The sequence below is a fragment of the Cynara cardunculus genome, assembly GCF_001531365.2.
Source record: "Cynara cardunculus var. scolymus isolate 2C chromosome LG 16, CcrdV1, whole genome shotgun sequence".
Classification (NCBI taxonomy): domain Eukaryota; kingdom Viridiplantae; phylum Streptophyta; class Magnoliopsida; order Asterales; family Asteraceae; genus Cynara; species Cynara cardunculus.
Genome location: NC_037543.1, coordinates 836955 through 856804, shown reverse-complemented (window position 1 = coordinate 856804; position 19850 = coordinate 836955). Strand labels below are relative to the sequence as shown.

The 19850-nt window shown below is 35.0% G+C and overlaps 2 protein-coding genes across 2 annotated transcripts; both read left to right on the top strand.

The window, feature by feature from the left end:
• Positions 1-8200: 8200 nt before the first annotated feature.
• On the top strand, positions 8201-13546 carry LOC112529856 (elongation factor G, chloroplastic). Its single transcript, XM_025141281.1, has 4 exons — positions 8201-8534; positions 9256-10670; positions 11427-11939; positions 13253-13546. Exons 1-4 carry the CDS (start codon positions 8276-8278, stop codon positions 13421-13423), a joined length of 2358 nt encoding a protein of 785 aa, XP_024997049.1. The 5' UTR covers positions 8201-8275; the 3' UTR covers positions 13424-13546.
• Positions 13547-14972: 1426 nt separating this feature from the next.
• On the top strand, positions 14973-17679 carry LOC112529544 (vacuolar-processing enzyme-like; the record flags this gene model as incomplete). Its single annotated transcript, XM_025140864.1, has 9 exons — positions 14973-15146; positions 15426-15590; positions 15724-15880; positions 15980-16065; positions 16149-16348; positions 16487-16535; positions 16854-17054; positions 17209-17400; positions 17497-17679. Coding segments are annotated over 9 exons (1407 nt in total), but the record flags the coding sequence as incomplete, so codon positions are not given.
• Between the last annotated feature and the right edge of the window lie 2171 nt (positions 17680-19850).

Genomic DNA, 19850 nt, shown 5'->3' with positions numbered 1-19850 from the left:
ATATATTTTAATTTTAATTAAAATAAACTTTATCAAAAATCTTTTTTAAATGTAATTATTTTTTTGTAAATGTAAGTACTTTTTTGTTATATTTGTTTAATTTTATAGATCTAAATACTTTTTGGTTCAAAAAATATTTAGGAGCTTAATCGTTCAAAATATGAATGGTCATTGGGTTTTTTTCCCCATTTTTTTAACTATTTTAACACTTTAACTAGTTGTACAAGTCATAAGAATGTATCCAACATGTTTTATAAAAGTTCAAGAAGTTATTTAACATGTTTTGGATTGTTCAAGGACTTATTTGTTCCAAAAATTGTCCAAGAAGTTATTTAACATTTTTTGGAATGTCCAATGACTTATTTGTTCCAAAAACTGCCCAAGGACTTATTTAACATATTTTGGATTGTCCAATGACTTATTTGTTCCAAAAAATTGTCCGATGACTTATTTAACATGTTTTGGAATGTCCAAGTACTTATTTGTTCCAAAAAAAAAGTATAAGGACTTAATCATTCCAAACAAGAAAGTCCATTGGTTTTTATTGTACTTTTCCCTAGTTATAAAGATAATAATTAAGTGTTTTTGTTATAACACAATGATTATCCTAATTGTATTTTAAATTTTTTTATATCTAAAATGAAATGTTTATCCAGTATATAATTATGTTTATCTGCAGTTAGTTACACAATTCAAGTATGAAAAACTTTAATAAGTTGTACTTATGTATTATTTACTTGTAATCATGAATTTTAAGTAGTATGCATCAATAAACAGTACTTCATGTAACCAAAATTGCTTTTAAGAATTTTTGTCAAATGCTTTATAATATAGTTTAGATATGTTTTCAAACTAGCTTGTGTGCAATTAAATTAATCACATGGTTTTTAAAGATAACAGTTAGAGAATTTTTCATGATACTGAAGAGACTCGAACTAGGACCTATAAATCAAGAAATAAAAAGGAATATGTGGAAATTACAAAAGAAAATGAAAAGGTGTGGTGTGTGTTCAATAAGAAAAACATGTTTGTCAATACTTCCTTTTTTTTTAATTATTGAAGTATCATTTCATCACCGAGACAGCGAGAGATTCTCAGTCTTTTTTTTATTGATTAACCTGGGTATCCAACTCGTTATACGAGTCGATTAATTCCAGTATGACCACCTGTTTTGCAGATAGTCCGGAGTCACTGTATTTGAATATCCGTGGCCATAAAGGGATTTTTTTATTCCTCATTGGATTTGAACAAGAAAGCTCCTAGTACTTTTGATCTTTGGAGTCAAGCTCAAACCAATCAGACACCACATTTATGGGTTCTCTGCCTTTGCGGGATGAAACGACATAAGTTTATTTTTAAATAAAGTTTAATAAAAAAAATATAATCATTGATATGAATTTCTATCTAAAAGATAAAACCAATTTATCAATTTTGAAAATAACATTTTTTATTTATATAGTTTTAAAATTACAAGATTTTTATCGTGATTTGTAAAATCGTTTGGATTTGGTTCTTCTCTTTAATTGTTGTTAAAAAAAATTCCGTTTAATGAGGGGTATTTTCGTTCTTTTATTGTTTTTTCGATAAAAGGTGGTTTTTGAATGGATAAAAAGAAAAATAAATCGATAAAAGGACGAAAATATTCTTCATTTAACGAATTTTTAACGGTTGTTAAAGGAAGAGACCACATTTGCATACTTTTTATAAACCATAATAACCATCTTGTAATTTACTCAAATATATCTGCTATCTGTTTTTGTTTTCACAGATAATAAGTACATCGTTTCATCTGATATTAAATAGGTAAATTTATTTGTATATAATTTAGCGATCACAAACTTATATGTGCATTGTAACTTGAATTTCCGATAAGTAGATTCGAGTATTTAAGTAAATTGATTATAATTATTTATGATTACAATAATTAAAGTATTATAATCAAGTAAAAGGTCGTTGTCACTATGTTGATTATTAAGTGGTTCATAAAAGATGAAAAAGTATGTAAGAATGGTCGTTATAGCTTGTATTTTACTTTAAAAATGGTCCCTATCACTAACGTTTTTTACTTAGACCGTTGTTAAGTGAGCAACACGTTTTTACCCGTTTCCTTAATTTTAATTTAAAACCTTAGAAAATACTATATTATTATATATATTACATTATATACACACATGACATATCACATCATAACATTGATTTAGTCATCCTCGCCACCGCAACTCCAACAACAGTTATGGTTCTCACCACACTGACTTTTCCTTGGCAACCATCTCTGACTCCCACCACACCGAGACAAAACTAGCACATTGATGAAATGTTTTTGAAGAAGGAAGAAGGAAGAGGTGCGGGTTTAAGGGGACACGGGGAAGAGTAACAGGGATCTTATGTTTTTCGGTTCGTTTCTTCTTATTTGAGGATCTTACTATTACTAATAGAGCTAAGTCAGCTAACCATTACCGTAAAGCTAACATGTTCCAGGTGATGGTGAGCAAGTGTGTCGGAAAATGGTGAGGAGTAGTGATGTTTGAGGGTAGGAACAGTAACAGATCGAGAGAGCAGTATGAGTGTGTAGTGTTGATGGCTATCGAGACTGTCAAATAATAAGTTCTAATTGTCCTAAATCACAATATTAATTGTAATAGTGGTAAGTGAGGTCGAATCCACAGGGACTGGTCGTGGTTATTATTCAACTTCTACATTTTAAGTAAAGGGGGTGGATTAAGATATTTACTAACACTAATTATACGAATAAAGAATACAATTAAAAAGACCAACAATATCTCACTTTTGATTGTGATGCAAACACTATCATTGATTCCTATGATATAAAATGGTAAAACAAGCCCAAACTGGCTATAGTTGTCAACAAGCTCTGGCAACCTCGATTTTCCCTTAGATCTACATTGATTGAAGCAAACTCTTTAATCAATCTTAACCCCAAATGGGAATTTGAACAAGCTCTCACATTCACAGGTGTGATCAGCATTAACAAGTTAATAAAATCATCAATTTGAAGCAATAAGCTCACAAGCTCGACTTATTAGAGCATCAATTGCAAGAATTCAAGAAATCAAATTGAAAACCTTATTGAGATCAAATGATTTCGGTCGCCACAATATCAAAACCCCTAAACGATTATGTATTTAGGGTTTTGAGTTGCTATTTTCCAAAAGAACATCAGTTAATTGATCGGATTAATTGATAACTCAAATGAAATGACATTCATATGGAAATCAAGCAAATAAACTTGTTCACAACATCTTACAAAGGAATCTCAAATGAAATACATCAACAATATAAAGTTTGACTATTGTTGGAAATAAAAACGAGTTACCGACTAAATTAAACGTAATGGAGATGGTAGAAATCGATTCAAATCTTCTCTCTTGCTTCCAAAAACCGTTCCTAGGCCATATCTCCATCAAACGATGGTTTCCAAGTCAATTTATACCAAGAAGATGGAAAAACTGCTCAAGATTCAAAAATCGTCAAAATTGGTCCCTGTAGTAAAATATGCTACTCTTGCATAGTAAAACATGAAAATTTGATGCTATCAAGTGCGTTTAGGAACAACGGTGGCGAGGAATGATGGATTTAGGGACAATGGTTTATGGAGAATGAGAGGTGGGGGAACGACGGTGGTGAACCAGAGCAAGGCCGAGAGAAGAGGTAGGGGTGCATTAATGGGTAAAAAAATAAAGCAAGAAAAAAAACACAAAATATGTAGAAAGACGAAAATACCCTTCACCGAACAAACGTTTTGTAATTGAGTTCATTAAAGGGACCACTTTCATACAAAAATGCAAATTATAGTGACCATTCTCATACTTTTCACCGTTTAAGGACCACATTCAATAATTTGTTTAAAACCACAAGGACCAAACCGTCGTTCACTCTTAAGTTACATCTAACCATTTTTAAATCTGATGATAACTTAGAAATTAATATCTTAAGTTGCATCTAACCATTTTTAAATGATTGATGACATAAAATTTGGTTAGTATTTAACGATAAAGTCAGGTTCATACCAGAAAATTAATCAAATTACAAAAATAAGAAAACGGTCGAACCGTGTTTGATTTTATACTGAAATCACGTGTAAAATCACACATGATTCACACGACTAGGTCGCAGGCCACATCAACTGCTTATACCCTTGTATTGATTGTTAGTGTAAAATTACATGTGATTTTATATATTATTTAACCATTTTTGTATTCTTTTATTTGATTACTGTTTCGTTTGAATCTCAGTATTTAATAATATCTACCCATAATTTAATTCTTTTTATTTTTTGTAATTTAAATTAATTACAAAAAATTGAAGGTGTGCGTGGGTTTTGATAGACATGGACCCAGTGATGGGCCTTCCACCACTCAATATTTCTATTGGCTCACAACCCCTTCTCGTGGACTTCCTTAAATCCATCACCTCTCCCCTTTGTTTTTATTATAATTAAAAGGTATTCGTGTAATGCAACAAGATAAAACTTGATTTTAATATTTTATTTTATTTTTTATCTTAGTCGATGTTATAGTACGATCTTATGTGATTTTGAAAAAACGATGATGTTTTTATTTTGAATAAGATGTAAACTTGAAGATATCATAAACATTTGACAAAAATATATCGATAATAATAGCAAATTAACTATTTAAAATTCTAATTTTTTGTGTAATTTCTTAATTCAATTTTTTTATAATAATTTAATTTAGGTTCAATAACCAAATAATATAATTTTCTTATAAAAAATAATAATTAATTATTTTGTTAGAGCTCGATAATTATCCTGATTATATTTTAGATTTTTTATATTTTAAAATGAGATGTTTATCCTCTATTTGATTATGTTTATCCGCAGTTAGTTACACGAATTTAAACATGGTGCAAATAAGTTGTACTTATGTATAATTTACTTGTAATCTTGAATTTTAAGTAATATGCATCAATATACAGTACTTTATACATAAAAATGAGTTTTAAGAGTTTTTGTCAAATGATTTATAATATAGTATAGATTTTTTAGGTAAGATATATAATCTTAAATCAGATTTTAATTAAATTCATGATCTTTTTATGAGTATAAATTCATTTTTTCTTATACATTAGAAGGCTATTAATTTAATTAAAAACTCATTTTCATTTACCTAAATGATTCACTTGTTTGTAGGAGTGTTCATGAGTTGAATTAATCGAGTTGAAGACATTTGAACAACTCAATCTAATATTAATGGTATGAAATTTTTTTAACCCAACCCAACTCATTTGGGTTGGTCGGGTTGTGTTTAAATAAAGTAAAATCAATATTGGGAAGATAAAAATAAAGGAAACATTCCTTTGAAATACGCTTAACCATTCAAGAAATATACGAGTTAATCAGATGTTTAGCTATTACATGTAACTTTCCGATAATGTCCTCTTATGAGTTTCATTGCTCGTTGTTGCCGAGTCGTTATTGGTAACCAATACGTATTTATGAGAAATACAAATAATTCTAGAGAAGCAACTAAGACTTTCATTGTGTTATCGGGTTGGTTGGGTCACTTTGGGCCTAACCCAATTTCAACCCAATAGATTCAGTTTTCCCTAATTTTGTATCGATTATATGTCGGATTACCTTGGGTTAAATTTTTTCGGGTTGGGTTGATCGGTTTTTTGATCACCCCTACTTGTTTGCATCATGGGCGGACCTAGTTAGGTGCCATGGGTGACACGTGCCACCGTATCGTTTCTTCGCCGAAGGGTAAAAAATTTAGGATTCGTGAACGGTGCAACCGTATTAATTTGTTGTGTGCCACCATATGTATTTTGAAACTACAATGAGAACAAGTTTTATTTGGTAAAGTTGGTTTGCAAGGCTTTTATTCCACCCCGCATTAAAGTACGAATCATGTTAGTGTCATTTTTTTAGTCAAATGGTGCCACCATTTTAAAAAAAAAAAATTCCGTATATTTGTTTCTTATAGTCAAACGGTGCCATCGTTTGAAAAAAATTCCGTATATTTGTTTCTTATAGTCAAACGGTGCCATCGTTTGAAAAAAATTCCGTATATTTGTTTCTTATAGTCAAACGGTGTCACCATTTGAAAAAAAAAATTATATATATATTTTTTCTTATGGTCAAATGGTGCCACCGTTTAAAAAAAATTATGGGTCCGTCTTTGGTTTGCATGTAATTATCTTATTTTATTCTGGGTCTGCCTAACTTGTATATACCTTGATTACAAGGCCTTTTAAGATAACTGGCATAAAAAACCATTAAATTGTTCTGAAGAGATTTGAATTGGGATTGAGTTTGACAGTATTCAATACTAAATATGTACTCATGGAGGGAGGGGAGGCAATGGATTCATCTTAGGCGGTAAGCAAAGTCAGCGTACTTCCTCTTCAACAAAAAGTTCTCAACAAATTTAAGAAATTTACTTAATGTTTACGGTGTTAGGTTCTAGTGAGAACTCCTCCTTGATGATCGTGAGGACCACTTTGTGGCCGTCGATCACATTTTTCCATATCTGATCAAAGGAAGCTGATTAGAGGTCGTTTATGTGAAGCAGAGGCAATCTCATTGGGTGTTACGCATCTGGGCAGTGTAACATACCTTAACATAATAAGAAATGTTAAGGTTTGTTATTGTGTATTAATGTTCATTGTTTTTCCATGTTAAAGTTTGTCAAAGTTTTTCATGTTAAGGTATGTGACATATGTTAAATATTGTTTAGATTTTTTAATGTCAGTGAAAATATCTTAAAATTCAATTTTTTCATGTTAAGTCATGTTAAAGCATATCCAACAGCTATGTTATTTCAGAAACTTTGGAAAAATATGCTCCATCGATTGTGCTAAACTCTCTTATAAAATAAAGAAAAAAAGCGAGAAAATGGAGAAATCTGCAAACTTAAAATAAAAGTGTCTAAAAAGGTTGTCAAGGTCTATCGAGCTCCGTATCCGCCTACATCAGTCATCAAAAGTATGGTTTATTTACGGTCTTGCCACTGCGTTTTTGTAAGTCATCCAAAGGCAACGAGGGAGTGTCTTTGGTTTAATGACTTTTTTAGTACTTCTTGATTTGTAAGTTCAAGCCTTTTTAAATATACTATTATCTCCATATGGGTTGGGTTCATGTGAGACTAACCTATTTTCGTGAGACAATATTTTTATATTTGAAACTTTATAACAAAATGTTGTGAAGGTAAAACAAAGTTGAACCTTCATAGAAAACACTGTAAAAGTTTTAAGTATAAAAATGTTATCTCACGTGTCTCACGAGTCTCATGACACGAAAACAGCCTTGTCTCACATGATCCCAAGTCATATCCATCTTGAATTTTAAAGCTTAAAGATTTTACAAGAATTCATTAAATGTGTTATTGTTATATGACTTAGTTTTCTTTTTGTAATCGTGAGTTTTCAGGTCAACTTATGTGGACCGACTAGTTCTTACATGATTACGGATGGCCTGGAGTTATTGTAGGTGAACTTAATGGCGACGAGGCTTTTGGTAATGCTTGGATTCAAACCTAGGGAATATGAGGTTTCCGCTACATCCCCTGATCGTTAACCAATGCGTTTCAACCCAAGTGGTTGTTAGAACTGGCAAAATGGTCGGGTTGGATTGAGCAATCTAGGCAATGCAAAGTTGGTTCGAGTCAAAACGAGTCATTTGGAATATGAGTCAAACGGGTTGCAAACATGTTGACCTGTCATTGCTAAATACATCACCAAACTATACATATCAAATTATAACATCAAAATATTCTATAATCTTTTCACATGCCTTCTTCACTCTCATTTACCCATCCAATCACGTTCTATCAAATCCAATCCATATACCAAACTCGGAAGGAACATATTCAAGCAAAAGATTAATTACTGACAACCTCAACAGCCCCCACACAGAACCCACCCCTAGGAACCATAAATAAAGAGACATTTTACAGCTGACACAACGACTGAGACTAGCCGAGGGGGTCATGCCCATCTTCCGCAGTATGTATTTAAGTAAAGTCGCTTGATTTCTTTATCAACTGAGCTACACATCCGAGAGCACAAAACGTATTTCTGGTAAGGAGGGGCATTTTGGTCATAAAGGAACTCAAATTTCCCCATCCAAAAACCCCTAAACTCAATGATATGTTGTTAATTTTCAGGCCACATAACAATTATCCCTCTTTTCTTTTCTATCCCAAAACCCAAATCCATATATTGCAGTTGAAGATGGCGTTATCCCCTTCCACCATAACCAGAAGCTTCTAGTGGCAGCACAGACTCTCTCACCATGGCGGCAGAAGCTGTTGCCTTGTCATCAAATACCGCGGCTTCACTCTGCAACTTCTCCGGTTCCAATGGCGGTTCCTCCACCAGGCCGCTCCGTCTTTTCCTTCTTTCTCCCGCCACCTCCCTCCGTCGTCACCATCACCAACACCGTAGTCTTACGTCTTCTTTCTTCGGAACTCAACGGCTTGCTCCGAATAAATCAATTTCTCACTTCCAAAAGAGGAATCTTTCGGTGTTTGCAATGGCTGCTGCTCCTGAAGGTCTGTTTGTTTGCTTAATTCGATTGAATCACTTGAATTTTGAAGCAATTACGTATGTAATTGATTGAAAATTTTGATTACAGTGGAGATTAGGGGTTTTAGGGTTCAATTTTTGTAGTTATTGAGTTATAGGTATGTGCAATTTGCATACTGGATGAAATATATTTGCAATTGGGTTATTGATTCGAGTATAAACCCTTGCTTTTCCCTCTTATTGTTCATATATGATTCATACCTTCTGGTTATTGCATCATCTATGATTTAAGTTGATGAAATTGTGGAAGTTTAAGAGTTCAATTTGAAATGGGTAGTTTAGTATTTCACGGTCTAATGTATACGGACATGATAGAACATGATAGTATTCAGTGTTTGTTAAGACAGAAATGGACATGATAGAACAATTGTTGATATCTTTGCAATTGATAGAGTTGGTTTGCACAAACTTTTCTCCCTTTCCAAGCACATGTTCGAAGCACATTTGTATCATTTTCTTAGTTTTTAACTTTTAATTTCAGGTTTATCATATTTCTGAAAACTTTTGGGATAAAAGTCTCGAACACTGGGCCTGCCGTATAAAAAAGAAGGAACTAACCAACTGACAAATGATAATTTTGTAAACTACCATAGCTTCATTTGTTATGGTCAAAATGGTGCCACCACTTTAAAAAATATCTTGGTCAACCTCAATTTGTTTATTCGATTTTACGTTTGTATTTTCCAGATGGAAAGCGGGAGGTTCCTTTGAAGGACTATCGTAATATCGGCATTATGGCTCACATAGATGCCGGAAAGACTACTACAACCGAACGTGTCCTTTTCTACACGGGTCGGAATTACAAAATCGGTGAGGTACACGAGGGTACCGCCACAATGGACTGGATGGAGCAAGAACAAGAGAGAGGAATCACGATAACTTCGGCTGCAACCACCACGTTTTGGAACAAACATCGGATTAACATCATCGATACTCCTGGCCATGTCGACTTCACACTTGAAGTCGAGCGAGCTCTCCGTGTTCTTGATGGTGCCATTTGTTTGTTTGATAGTGTTGCTGGAGTTGAACCCCAATCTGAGACGGTCTGGAGGCAGGCTGATAAGTACGGGGTGCCGAGAATTTGTTTCGTTAACAAAATGGACCGAATGGGGGCGAACTTCTTTAGAACCCGCGACATGATTATTTCGAATTTGGGTGCAAAACCACTTGTGCTCCAAATCCCGATTGGGGCAGAGGAGGTTTTCAAAGGGGTTATTGATCTTGTGAGGATGAAAGCTATCGTTTGGTCCGGTGAAGAATTGGGTGCCAAGTTTTCATATGAGGATATTCCTTCCGATCTTCAAGATTTAGCAGAAGAATATCGGGCGCTAATGATTGAGACGATTGTCGAATTGGATGACGAGGTTATGGAGGGGTATCTTGAAGGGGTTGAGCCAGATGAGGAAACCGTTAAGAAGTTAATCCGGAAAGGAACCATCGGAGGTAGTTTTGTGCCGGTTTTATGTGGCTCGGCTTTTAAGAACAAAGGGGTTCAACCGTTGCTTGATGCTGTTGTCGACTATTTACCCTCTCCGCTTGACGTCCCACCTATGAAGGGTACTGATCCGGAGAATCCAGAAATCGAAATCGCAAGGCTCCCGAGTGACGAAGAACCGTTTGCCGGGCTCGCTTTCAAGATCATGAACGATCCTTTTGTAGGATCGCTTACGTTTGTAAGGATATATGCTGGGAAACTTGCTGCTGGATCGTATGTAATAAATGCAAACAAAGGAAAGAAAGAAAGAATCGGGAGATTACTTGAAATGCACGCGAATAGTAGAGAAGACGTTAAAGTGGCGTTGGCTGGTGATATTGTTGCTCTTGCAGGGTTGAAAGATACGATTACTGGTGAAACATTATGTGATCCCGAGCATCCGATTGTGCTCGAGAGGATGGACTTCCCTGATCCTGTCATAAAAGTTGCTATCGAACCCAAGACCAAAGCAGATGTGGATAAGATGGCAAATGGTTTAATCAAGCTTGCTCAAGAAGACCCGTCTTTCCACTTCTCACGTGATGAAGAAATTAACCAAACTGTCATCGAAGGGATGGGAGAATTGCATCTCGAGATTATCGTTGATAGGCTCAAGAGGGAATTTAAGGTTCGTTTATTTGATATAGTTTACACGCTTTTCGATATATGTTTTGTTCTACAAGCTAGGGGTCTTCACGGAAACAACCTCTCTACCCCTTGGGGTAGAGGTAAGGTTTGCATACACATTTTAGGGGATGTTTGTTTGGTTGGTTTTCCGTCAAGTCCTGTATGGATTAAGTTTGTGTGGACTGTGGATTAATCTGTCTGTATAGATTGGGAATGTTTTTGTTTAGGAGGGCTTTTTCGTAGATGGAAGGAGCGCGTTTTTTAATTCGGAGACTTGGTGGCTTTCTGCATAAAGGTCTCTCCAAGAAGATTACTGAATAAGCCACTTTCTATATATCATGTATAGCTGACCAAATAAGGGGCTGTTTGATAGCAGCTTAATGAGCTTAATTGGACTTGCAACTTATTGTTAGCTATACATGACTATTTGGTAGTGGCTTAATGATATAGAAAGTCGCTTATTCAGTAAGTTTCTAGGAGTGAGCTTTATACAGAAAGCTAAGTTTTTTTCAAATCCACCCATCCCAATTAAAACACACTCCTTTCATCTATGAAGAAGCCCTCCCACACAAAAACCTTCCCAATCTGAAAATAGATTAATCCACACAGACAACTTTATCTATATAGGACTTAATAAAACACTAACCAAACAGCATCTAAGCCGAGTCCCGTTAAGCTGTGAACAAACAGGCCTTACTTTAGGATTTCCTGGGTCCATTACAACATTCATAACGTTCGGTTGCTTGCAAATTATCAGGTAGAAGCGAATGTAGGCGCACCACAAGTAAACTACCGCGAAAGCATTTCTCGAGTAGCAGAAGTGAAGTATGTCCACAAGAAACAGTCGGGCGGTCAAGGACAGTTTGCCGATATAACCGTGAGGTTCGAGCCCTTAGAGGCCGGCAGTGGATATGAGTTCAAGAGCGAGATTAAGGGTGGTGCAGTCCCAAGAGAATACATTCCCGGTGTGATGAAAGGGCTGGAAGAGTCAATGTGTAACGGAGTGGTTGCGGGATTCCCCGTTGTTGACCTTCGGGCAGTTTTAACCGATGGTTCTTACCACGATGTTGACTCTAGCGTCCTAGCGTTCCAGCTGGCGGCAAGAGGAGCTTTCCGTGAAGGAATTAGGAAAGCCGCACCCAAGATTTTGGAACCGATAATGAGAGTCGAAGTTATCACACCTGAAGATCATTTGGGAGATGTAATTGGTGATCTTAATTCCAGAAGAGGACAGATTAATAGCTTTGGTGATAAACCCGGTGGACTCAAGGTATGCAAACTCATTTCATTTACCCAGGCTTTATAAGACGCCAAATATGTCTGAATGCCCTAATATACTAAGTCTATAGGACCGTAAGAAGCTGGTTTTGGAATAAAATGTCCTATTAGTTTTTTGTATGACATTATTTAAAAAAGTGTCCTATAAAAGACTTGTTTATAGGACAATTTTCAATAGTGCCTTATAAAAAAACTAATTTTGGCTATGTTTCGCAAGCCAGCGATAAACTAGCTTTTAGTTGATAAGTTAGTTGATAAACTAGTCATGTCTGGTTAAACTAGCTAATAAGCTAGTGACAAGGTAACATGACCTAAAAAGATATATATATATATATAATATATATAGGGTCAGGTTTTGGGGGGAACCGCCAAAAAAATGAAGAACTGAGGAGCACCTCGGTAACCATACATCTAAATGGTATGCACGTGTGCATACAAGTAATTTGTAAATCATTTGTCCGAGCATGCACATGTGCATAGAAACCAAGAAACAACTTCAATTACTTATAAGCACATGTGCATATCATACGAATGAATGGTTACCAAGATGTTACTTAGTTTTTCATTTTTTGGGGGTTTTCCTTGAACCTCCCTATATATATATATATAGAGAGAGAGAGAGAGAGAGAGAGAGAGAGGGTTGGGTTACGGTGAGAAGAAGAGTTAAAAGGTGAGAAGCGTAAGAAAGAATCTCCACCCTTGGATGCACATTAAGATGAGATGCACATATGCACCGGATCAATGATTGTATCAAGTGCGATTCATGAGTGGGTTTAAGTTTAAAGGTGATCAAGGGTCTAGATCCCTTCTTATGCTTCTCTCTCTCTCTCTCACACACACACACACACACACATATATATATATATAGTTAGTAGGAGGTTTAAATAAGAAGGCTAAATATAGTGAGAAGGGAAGATTAATGAAAGGTTCATATGTGAATCTTTGAAAAAAAATCCAATTGAAGATGAATATGTGAACTCCATATGAATAATATGTAACATCGGTTCACATTTACATCTTCAAATGAGTTTTTTCAATTATCCACATATGAACCTTCTCTTAACCTTTCCCTCTTGCCTTCTCACAATATTCAACCTTCTAATTTGAACCGACCCCTCTATATTGAAAAATAATTGAAAATATATAAAGCGCATAATTGGAGAGGAGTGGAAAAAGCTCCCGGAGCTTATTGAAACGTTAGTGGAATTAGCTTATTGCTAATTAAAACAGGCTTCCCAATATAGTAAAAAAATAAGATGGCTTATGGTCGGCATTTATGGAATCATGGGGTGTTTTGAACTGCAGGTGGTGGACTCCCTCGTGCCGCTAGCGGAAATGTTCCAATACGTGAGTACGCTAAGGGGAATGACGAAAGGTCGAGCATCGTACACGATGCAACTAGCGAAATTCGATGTCGTACCTCAACACATCCAGAACCAGCTTTCCGCTGCTAAAGAAGAAGCAGTGACAGCTTAATTCATCCATAGCTTCGTTCTTGTGGGTAATGTAATTCTTGATTGGATATAGGGAATTTTTCATCAAAATTTTATACATGTTTTAATTAATAATCCATTCATAATTTTGTGCCCATATTGCTCATATTGTGATTTATAATTTCATAATAGGTATTTATTGTTTTTTAATAAGTTTTCTTTTTTGCATGCACCTTTTTATACGTGAGGGTTTTGATAGATACAACTGCTCTACTTTTTAAGATAAATTTCAAATTTGCATATGTATCATCCTTGACTCTAAAGATGGCCAAAATGTGGTCAGGCTTGGTGGAGGACCAACATTGGCCCAAAACCTTAACCGTTAAGAGATCGGTTAAGGATTTCTACATGAAACCGGTTACAAGGCCCGATCAATTATATGGAGGCCCTGTCAAATCTTTTAGAAACTCCCGATGGAGACGATTTTTGACCCGGCCATCCAAAAGTATCGATTGGTTTTGGTTTAAGATCAAAAGAGCGATCAAGCTTCTAAATCATTGCGAAACTTTAAAAACTACGTAAACATGATTTAAAATTTTAATAAATGATGCTTCCTCCGTCCTAAATTAAGTTTTTTACATTTATATTTTAGTTTGTTCTAAAATAAGTGTCCACTTTTTATTTTTACTCTTAATTATGAGATAAAAAGATCTCTCTATTATCAAGGTTAGAAGTGTGTGTAAGTTATTTGGGCTAAAGCTTTGATTACACAGCAACCTCAACCGGCTCCACGTGGAACCTGCTTTCAAGGACACTAATATAAGGGGGACATTTTTTTGGCTCACTCAACTGTGAGACCCGAGATTGAACCCGACACTTGTTTTTATTTGGGCAAAGTAATCTTGCCCCTTGTCAACTAAGCTACATCGGTCCAAAAATTTTGCGTCATTTTTATTGTGGATATTTATAACTTTTAGAAACAAGTAACCTTAGCTTGTCAACTTGCAAATAAAATGCTTATTTGTCTCTTAACATTAAATTAATACTTCAATTGAAGCATTAAACTCTAATTCATGCAAAAAAAAAAAAAAACATTTAAACCGTATGGAGTGGTGGCACATGCCACGGACGGACCCAAATTTTTTTTTAATACGGTAACACCATATAAAACGGTTGCACCTTCTAGAATAAAACGGTTGCATCTTTTATGAGCCTAATCTTTTTTAATTACCTTACCACAGAGAAACAATACGGTGGCACGTGCCACCTAACCACCCTGGCACATGCCCACGTTACAAATGAAAACTACAAACTTTTGGATATTGAAATCATCGTACAAAATTAATGAACATCAACAACGAAATTCATACATCCTTCTTTCTTCCACACAAAGTTTTTGTTGTCTTGTTCTGTTTTGCAGTCTTTGGATTCTGAAAACCCCAAGCACGTTAAAAGACAGCTAAAACCATTGTGTTTTTGTTCGACTAAACCTAAGCGATCATTAAAGACAGATTCCTCCAACATTGGTACAACGTTAATTGTATGTATATATAAACGTAAAACGATTTCTAAACGATCACTCAATTCATTCTCTCGGTATGGCTGTTTTGCGATTCGCCTTGTTACTTCTAACTCTGCTTGCTGTACCCTTCTCCGAAGCTGCTCGGCCTAGTTTGTTTGGTTCGAGTAGCAATGATGCTCCCAATAGCACGACGTGGGCCGTTCTTGTAGCTGGTTCAAGCGGTTACTATAATTATCGTCATCAGGTACGTATTCATGATTAAATTATCAATACAAGAAAATTGGCTTTATAAGACACCTAGATTGTCTAACGTACATGGAATACTTTACAGAACTTACGTTTATATGATCAAATTATAAAGCGTCATATCTAAAAGCGTTACAATAAGTTTATAGAACGTATTTAGGCGTTTAGGAACGTTTTTAAAATAAAGTGTCTTATAAACCCATCTTTTTATAGGACATAAGACACTTTTTCAAATAGTATCGTATAAAATAGTTAATACATCACTTTATCACTGCAGGCGGATGTTTGTCATGCGTATCAAATACTGAAACGGGGAGGGATGAAAGATGAGAACATAATCGTCTTTATGTATGATGACATCGCCAATAACACGATGAATCCAAGGCCTGGCGTTATAATTAACAGTCCCAACGGCTCTGATGTTTACGCTGGTGTGCCAAAGGTATGCTAATTACTAGCTCGTTACCAGTCGCATAAGTGTTCTTTTTATGACAAATGGTTCACTGATAACTCCATCGTTTGCTAAATTTGATCAAACCAACGGTTTTTGATACAAGAACATTAAATTGTGGTAGGATTACACCGGTGAATTCGTGACAGCGGCCAATTTCTATGCTGTGCTTCTTGGTAATGTCTCGGGTGTGCAAGGAGGAAGCGGAAAAGTTGTTGCGAGCAGTCCTAACGATAACATCTTTGTGTATTTCACCGATCATGGCGGCTCTGGACTTCTTTGTACTGTGTTGCCACAACTTATATTTTTGTTATCGAACTCCGTAGTGCAATTAAATCTTTGGTTACTCGCTAACATAATTCTCGTGTTAATTACCACAGGCATGCCGAACACGCCTTACATTTACGCGAATGATTTCATGGAAGTTTTGAAAACAAAGCATGCGAGTGGTACCTACAATGAGATGGTACGAAAGATTGATTTTGCACACGGTTTATCATACGATCATTGATCATGACAAATAAAATAACCATTCAAATGTTCATGTAGGTGTTATACGTTGAAGCATGCGAAAGTGGAAGTATTTTCGAAGGTCTTTTACCCGAAGATCTAAACATCTACGTGACAACTGCATCGAATGCGAACGAGAGTAGCTGGGCTACATATTGTCCCAGTATGGACCCTCCCCCACCTCCGGAGTACGACACTTGCTTAGGTGACTTATACAGTATTTCATGGCTGGAAGACAGGTATTCTTCGCACGTACAGTCTGGTTTTTAGCGACGTATTTTCTTCATTAGCGACAAAACGAGCCGTTACAAAAGAGTTTTATTCAAGCCTGTTCATTTAATCATGTATCTTTCTTTTTTGTTGCTTGTGGCTCCTAGTGACTCTGAAGATCTGAGTACTGAAACCTTGGAAGTACAATACTCGAAGGTTGGTATTAGGGTTTTCCGTTTCGATTATGAGGATTTCGGAAAGCCAATTACGATTACGATTACAAGTATCTGTCGTATATAAATATATACGGGGCAAATTATACCGAAACAACTTGAAGTTTTCGTGAAAACAAGTTTGTAAGTCCGCATGTGGACATGCAATATTCATAAATGAAACGTCAATGAACGTTTTACATGTAAAAAACACAAAAAATACGTTTACACATGTAACTACTCATATACAAGAACCAAAACACGTAAAACAATATGAATCATAGCTTACAATAACTGGTTTTCCACGGTTTCTAACTTTTAGGTGAAGACGAGGACTTACAATAACGACTCTGCAGAGGGATCTCATGTGATGCAATATGGTACTCTAAGCATAAGCAATGAAACTGTTTCGGTATATCAAGGTTCTGCTCCCCGGAACTCCTCCATGAGTTCAGTTCAATCGTTCGACTCCATGGGTGTTGTCGATCAAAGAGATGCAGATATCTATTCCATGTGGCAAACGGTATATATATGTTGTATACTCGAATTCGTACATGATAATGAACAAAAATCATAGTTCTAATCACAATTTCCGTTACCAAATTGCTGATAGAACTACGTACGAAAGCTAAAACTAACTACGGATTAATCTTTTATGTGAATTTTATGTTTTGCAGTATAAGAGATTAACAGAAGGATCACAACAGAAAGAGGAACTACTCAAGAACATCGAAGAAATAACGGCACATAGGGCGCATTTGGATAGCAGTGTCGACGCAATCAGAGGCTCTTTATTAGGCATCGGGCGTGGAACAGGGAGAAATGAAGGATCTGCGCTTGTCGATGATTGGGATTGTCTTAAATCCATGGTGAAAAAACCTTGATCTTTTCTCATTCGCTTTATCGTGGTTTTGCTTAGATAATTTTACTTGTTTACTAACTTTTTGAACTTTCGATTGATGAAGATTCGAACATTTGAGACACATTGCGGATCATTAACTCAATATGGCATGAAACACACACGAACGTTTGCTGATGTATGCAACAATGGCGTTGCCAATGAAGCCATGGACAAAGCTTCAAAGATGACATGTAGCTCGTATAATATGGGGCAATGGAATCCTACGATTGTTGGTTATAGCGCATAATCTATATCGAACGGAGCCAATGATAGAAGGAACAAGTGAAGAAGGGTTTCGTTTTGTTTTTATTAAGAAACTTTCGTTTGCAATAACGATGGTTAAGTCGAGTTGATGCCATGCTGTTTGAAACCTGTGCTCAAACAACATGGCTTCTTGTTACTTAACCTATCTATATTTGTAACTTTGATCATGCCTACTTAGAGGGACACAAAAATAAAGGGTATCGATCGATATAGTCAATATTATGTGCAAGTATATCTTTTTATATATCGTTTTGTATTATGTAATAAAATGTCATATTTAAAGATGTTATAATAACTTTAGAGGACGTTCATAATTCTTGCTATATTTCGTGATTTGGCCTTATATTTTTTTTTCCGCTTCTATTTCTCATTTCTTTCTCTATTTATCTTCCAAAATGGTTGGTGAACAACATGATGCATCAAACGAACAAGTTGCCCAAGTTCTTTTCGAGCACAAATGAAAGTCCGAGATTTGGAACACATACAACATAGTGATCCTCACGAACGGGAAAAAAGGTGCAACGCAGAATGTGCCAATCTCTACTTGCGGCGGAGGGAAATTCAACTTTAAAGCGACATAGCGAAAAAACGTGCTTGGGGTTGAGGTCGGGGGACGATTTAAGCCAACCAATACTTGACAATCAAGGTCAAATATGGACATTTGATGCCGAGTTGAACCGGCAAATAACAACACAATGTATCATTCAAGTCGGGTTGACGTTCGGATATTTTGACAACCCTCACATTACGAAGTTGATCAAAAAAACACTACAACTATGATACAAGCTGGTAAGTCTTCAAACTTTTAGACGTGATGCAATTAAAATGTGGAAAATGTGTTAAAAATGAAATGCAACAAACGTTTTCTCATTTTGCTTAACAACATTTCTTTAATGTGTGATGTATGGAGCGCGCCACATGGATTGTCAGTTTCTTATATATACACAGTGGATTGATCCGCAATCGTGGCAATTATTCAAACGTATAATCACGTTTGAATTGTTCAGTGCACCATATTCGGGTGCACGCCAATTTTCAATTATTAAAAAATGTCTTGCATTTTATAATTTATCTTGCTAAAATAATTAGAATTTCATTTGATAACGTTAATAATAATAATCTATGGAGTCCGCGATATATATTAATAATCCATGCTAGTATCCGTAGCTTTGGAGTCCGTTTTTTTCCTCTTAGTGGCATGATTATTTCCGTACGGCGGACAAGACTAAGCCTATAGTCCATAGAATGTTGTGTATGTTTGAATGATTACTTGGATAGAGTTGATAGAATTCAACACCCGACATCATTAGAGGTGGAGATTGAAGAGGTGAAAGAAAATTTGGAAGAAAACGAAATCTCCATGGGACTAAGTATGCCGTCTACTACTGATATCGACGATACTTACTCATAACATGATGATGATGAGGAACTCGACATTGATGACCTTGATGACCAATATGCTATTAGAAGAATTCAAGCCATCAGAACTCTTCAAATTAATCCGACATTGGATTACGATAGATGTAATAATACAATTTTATGTGTTTTTAAGAAAACAATAATGATTTTATTTTTGAATAAAATATAAATTTGAAAATATCATAAAAATTTGAAAAAAAATATATATCAATGTTAATATCAAATAAACTATTTAAAAGTTCTCATTTTTTATGTAATTTCTTTAATTTATTTTTTTATTATAATTTAATTTATGTTTAAATGAAATAATTTATTTTTGGTTTAATAATCTAACATTTTATAAAGATAATAATTAAGTATTCTGTTAGAACTCAATAATTATCCTAATTATATTTTAGATTTTTTATTTTAAAATGAGATGTTTATCCTATATTTGATTATGTTTATCTGCAGTTAGTTAYACGAATTCAAATATGGAGCTTTAATAAGTTGTACTTACGCACAATCTACTTGTAATCTTGAGTTTTAAGTAATATGAATTAATAAACAGTACTTTACGTATAAAAAAATGATTTTTAAGCGTTTTTGTCAAATACTTTATAATACAGTATAGATATCAAAATAGCACAAAGGTAAAAAATTAATAGAACAATAAAGTTCTTATAATAACCTTTAGAGCATCTTGAATGGATTTTCCAAGATGCAGCAGATTTTTTATTCTTAGGAAAAAGAATA

Bases quoted from the DNA above. Each gene is read 5' to 3' on its own strand.
- LOC112529856 (XM_025141281.1), top strand. From the start codon at position 8,276: ATGGCGGCAGAAGCTGTTGCCTTGTCATCAAATACCGCGGCTTCACTC. The intron at 8,535-9,255 runs GTCTGTTTGTTT...TGTATTTTCCAG, and splicing joins AATGGCTGCTGCTCCTGAAG to ATGGAAAGCGGGAGGTTCCT. The intron at 11,940-13,252 runs GTATGCAAACTC...TTTGAACTGCAG, and splicing joins ATAAACCCGGTGGACTCAAG to GTGGTGGACTCCCTCGTGCC.